This window comes from Asparagus officinalis, chromosome 10 (assembly GCF_001876935.1).
Source record: "Asparagus officinalis chromosome 10, Aspof.V1, whole genome shotgun sequence".
Taxonomy (NCBI): domain Eukaryota; kingdom Viridiplantae; phylum Streptophyta; class Magnoliopsida; order Asparagales; family Asparagaceae; genus Asparagus; species Asparagus officinalis.
Window position 1 is genome coordinate 64,712,766 of NC_033803.1, and position 3,857 is coordinate 64,716,622.

General features: G+C 31.6%; 1 protein-coding gene across 3 annotated transcripts in view; it reads left to right on the plus strand.

Annotated features, from left to right (window-relative positions):
* LOC109825104 (pumilio homolog 1-like) overlaps positions 1-3,637 on the plus strand; it is a 28,565-nt gene extending 24,928 nt beyond the window's left edge. For all 3 annotated transcript variants that reach the window (XM_020391834.1, XM_020391836.1, XM_020391835.1), the window contains exons 10-11: positions 2,953-3,127; positions 3,216-3,637. In XM_020391834.1, coding sequence (XP_020247423.1) covers positions 2,953-3,127; positions 3,216-3,250 — 210 coding nt within the window. In that variant the 3' untranslated portion in view covers positions 3,251-3,637. The remainder of the gene's footprint in view (positions 1-2,952; positions 3,128-3,215) is intronic.

Genomic DNA, 3,857 nt, shown 5'->3' on the forward strand with positions numbered 1-3,857 from the left:
TGTGTTTGCACATGTTGCAATGCTAGTTTTAATTTTCCCTCTTTATATATAATGAGAAATTGGCGGTTCTGCTAAAGGCATAAAAAACTAACATGTGTCATCTAAATACATGATGATATGTGTCATCTAAATATATGACATGTCTTTATATCCTAGCAGAAGATGGCCCACGGATAATCTTATCTTCAACTAATTAAGAAATCCTAGCAGAAGATGACACATGGACACTTAATCTTATCTTCAACTAATTAAGAAGTCACACGAAATTAAAATTATCCATAATTAAAAATAATCAAATATTTGATAATTCTAATCAAATTATAATTATCTATATTAAAAAAAATCTCATAATCAATTCACTTCTTTATATATAAATTGATGAACTACTCTTAAGGCTCAAAAACATGTCATATGTCAAAAAAATGTCATATGTCAAAAAAATGTCATCAACCCATATATCCTATCAGAAATTGACATGTTGACATGTACTCTAATTTTCACTTAAGAATCCTAATCAATTTAAAACAATTCATGCTTAAAAATTCTAATAATCAAAAGCCCCCTTTCTAATCATCTTTACTTCAAAATCCTTTTCAAATTAAAACTATCATAATTTAAAAATCCTATTAATCAAAGCCCCTCTTTATATAAAAGGGGTTTTCAAGATTAGAAAATTATCAGCTATCCCTTTTACATCCAAAAGTTAGGATTGTGATCCTCTACTAATGAGGAGCTTTCTAATATCTTCTAATGGAATCTTGGCCTTTGATTTATCAATCAAAGGTCAAGATCTCCTCATGAGCAAAAGTAGGGAGAGGATAATGATGAGATCTTGGCATTTGATTGATAAATCAAAGGCTAAGATCTCTTTATTAGTAGATAGTAGTAGAGGATCCATTAGTAGAGGATCCCAATCCTAAAAGTTACAAATTGTCCCCGAGATTCAAAATTTAGAAATAGTCTCCTGATAAATCTAAAATTTCGAAAAGGCCTATAAAATAGTAAACTTTTTGCAAATAACACCTTAGGATTATTATTAATAAACAAAAAAAAATCGAAAAATTACAAATAGCATCATAAAATTTAGAAAATTGTAAATTGGCCCTTTTAAAATTCTAGAAAATCCAAAAATTACAAAAATCCTATGAAAAGTTTAAAAATTACAAATTGCCCCCTAAAATTTAATTAAAAATCCCTTGAAAATTTTATAACTAGCTCCCTAAAAGTTTCAATAATTACAAACATTCCTTTGAAAACTTTACAAATAGCCCTTTAAAATTTTTACAACTATCTCTATGAACGTTGTAAAAATAACAAACATCCTACTAAAAGTTTGAAGTATCACAGACAACTGCCTAAAATTTTTACAACGACCCCTTAAAAGTTAAAAAAATTACAAAGATCGCCGAAGAATTAAGAAAAACCCTTGAATATTTTGTAAATCACAAATAACCCCACAAAATTTTTACAAAATAGCTCTCTGAAAACTTTACAACTACCCTTTTGAAAAGTTTAAAAATTAGAAACAACACCCCAAAAATTCTAAAATTACAAATAGCCTTCTTATTTAACATATTATATTGTAATATTATAATATATCATTGTGTGGGGCTTGCATGAGGTGGGAGGGTATAATGGTCATGGAAAGTCCTATCTCCTTTATACTAGGGGGTGGTGAAACTTCCTGCTACCCATTTTTGAGGATTAGAGGAAAGTCATAATCTCATTTATATCCCAATCCCAGGTGTGCCGAACATGAGCATTGATCAAAATCTCAGGACATTGAAATACCAGTCATTTTTTAGTTTTTATGGCATAAATTTTTATTTAGATTTATAATGGAGATTGATGGTTAAACTGTCTAATATAAAGGAGATTGATGGTTAAACTGTCTAATTTTAAATTTCAAACTTAGTATTGTAATTTATCTAAGAAAAACCCTATCACTCAAACTATCTACTTTAACTGATAAAAAAGTTGTATTCTCTTCTTCTCAGAACATATCAAAAAAATGTATTCATTGTCTCTTCCTCCATAAGCCTTTAATGTATTAGTTAATAGATGAACTGTAAGTTATAGTCTATACAGAAATATAATCAATCATGTATCCTATTACACTAGGTATCTAAACATATTCGAAGGGCGTGTAAACCAACATATTCAAACTAAAGAAATCAAACAATCCATGCGAGCATGGGGTTAATACTTATTTAGGTGGTGCCACATGTAGCTATGGGGACTGCATGGATTTTTTTGGCGATTGGGCAAAGAAAAAAATCTTTTTCGCTAGCCTTCGACGAAGAAAAGCAAAGCGAAAGTTTGGAACCTTTTTCTCCTATATTTCATCACATTTTCATTTTCATTTTCATTTTGCTTTTCTTCAATCCAAAAACTGTAAATTAAGTTTTTTCACTCATTTTCTTTTCTTTTCATCCATTTTTGTTCAAATCAAACATATCCTTATTGAATGATGTAAAGGCAAGTCCAAATATACATGTGCACATTGGTCATATCTCTCTCGACTATCTGCTGATGAGATGAGAGTAAGCTTTACCAAAAAGCACATTGGTGGAACTTGGGTTGCCACTCATAGTAATCACCTTTTGAGCTCTCAATTTATGAATCTTCATATGAACTCTCAATTTAGGAACTCGTTAAGATAAAGATTTGGTCCAAAAACGATTAGAGTTTAGATTATTCTTTCTTTTTCCTATTTCCTTTGAACATATTGAGTGATTTTTATATTATATGTCTACTTGAGTTGCGAGTACATGTGCTCTTGAGCTATGCGGCTTGAGAATTTCTAATGAGGTCGCAACATTGATGTAAAATGCATCAAACATGAACTCGGCTGTTACTTGAGATGTTGCTCTGTTAATCAATATACCCCTAGCGTGAAAACATCACTTTTTAGAATCTTACTGTTGGCTTGCCATATTTAATTCCTTGCAGGCAATGATGAAGGATCAGTTTGGAAACTATGTGGTACAAAAAGTTCTCGAGACCTGTGACGATCATAATCGTGAACTTATACTGTCACGTGTCAAGGTTCACTTGAATACTCTGAAGAGGTATACCTATGGTAAACATATTGTTGCCCGAGTTGAGAAGTTGATCACTGCTGGAGGTAGAAGAACTACTTTCAATTTCCTCATGGAATTTTGACAGAAAATACTATTTTTTCCTCTAATTTATATTTTTTTTAACTTTTGCAGAAAGACACATTGGGATGTCATCGTATAGGACCTGAGACAACTACAGAATATCAAGCTAGTTCTTGTACATATAATGAGGATAGACATAGCTGCTAGCTGCTGGATATTTTTCTTTTCAGCATAAAATGAGGAAGTTAGAAACATGGCCTTTTTCATGTAAATAAAGTGAAGGCCTGTTGGAATAATGCATGGAGCTTTTTTTATTTCACTCTGTATAGCCTTGAACTTATAATTTAGACTTGTAAAAATTAGCTGCAGCTTTGATGCCATAAGAAGCGATATTTAGTGCATAAGATGTAGGACGAGGTCTCTAGTGTTTGTGAACTGTGTAAGGATTTGTCACGGTTAACCAAGCTGTAAAAAGAACCAAGTGTGCAGAGGTCTGCCAAGACTTGTCTTTCAATTTGAGAAAATTTTGTCTATTTCTTGGTTGCGTTAGTGTTCTTCATTAGTATTTTAGATACAATTGTTCGAAGCTATTCTCTTAAAATCCTCTCGTTTCGTGGTTTTTCGATGTATGGGCTGTGAATTATTCCTCTAGAGTCCTAGGTATCAAAGTTGTCGTATATTTCCACTCTGTTAAGTAGTGCAATTATGCATAATATGCGCGTGTGAACCTTGATCGTATGTATAGTCTCAAAT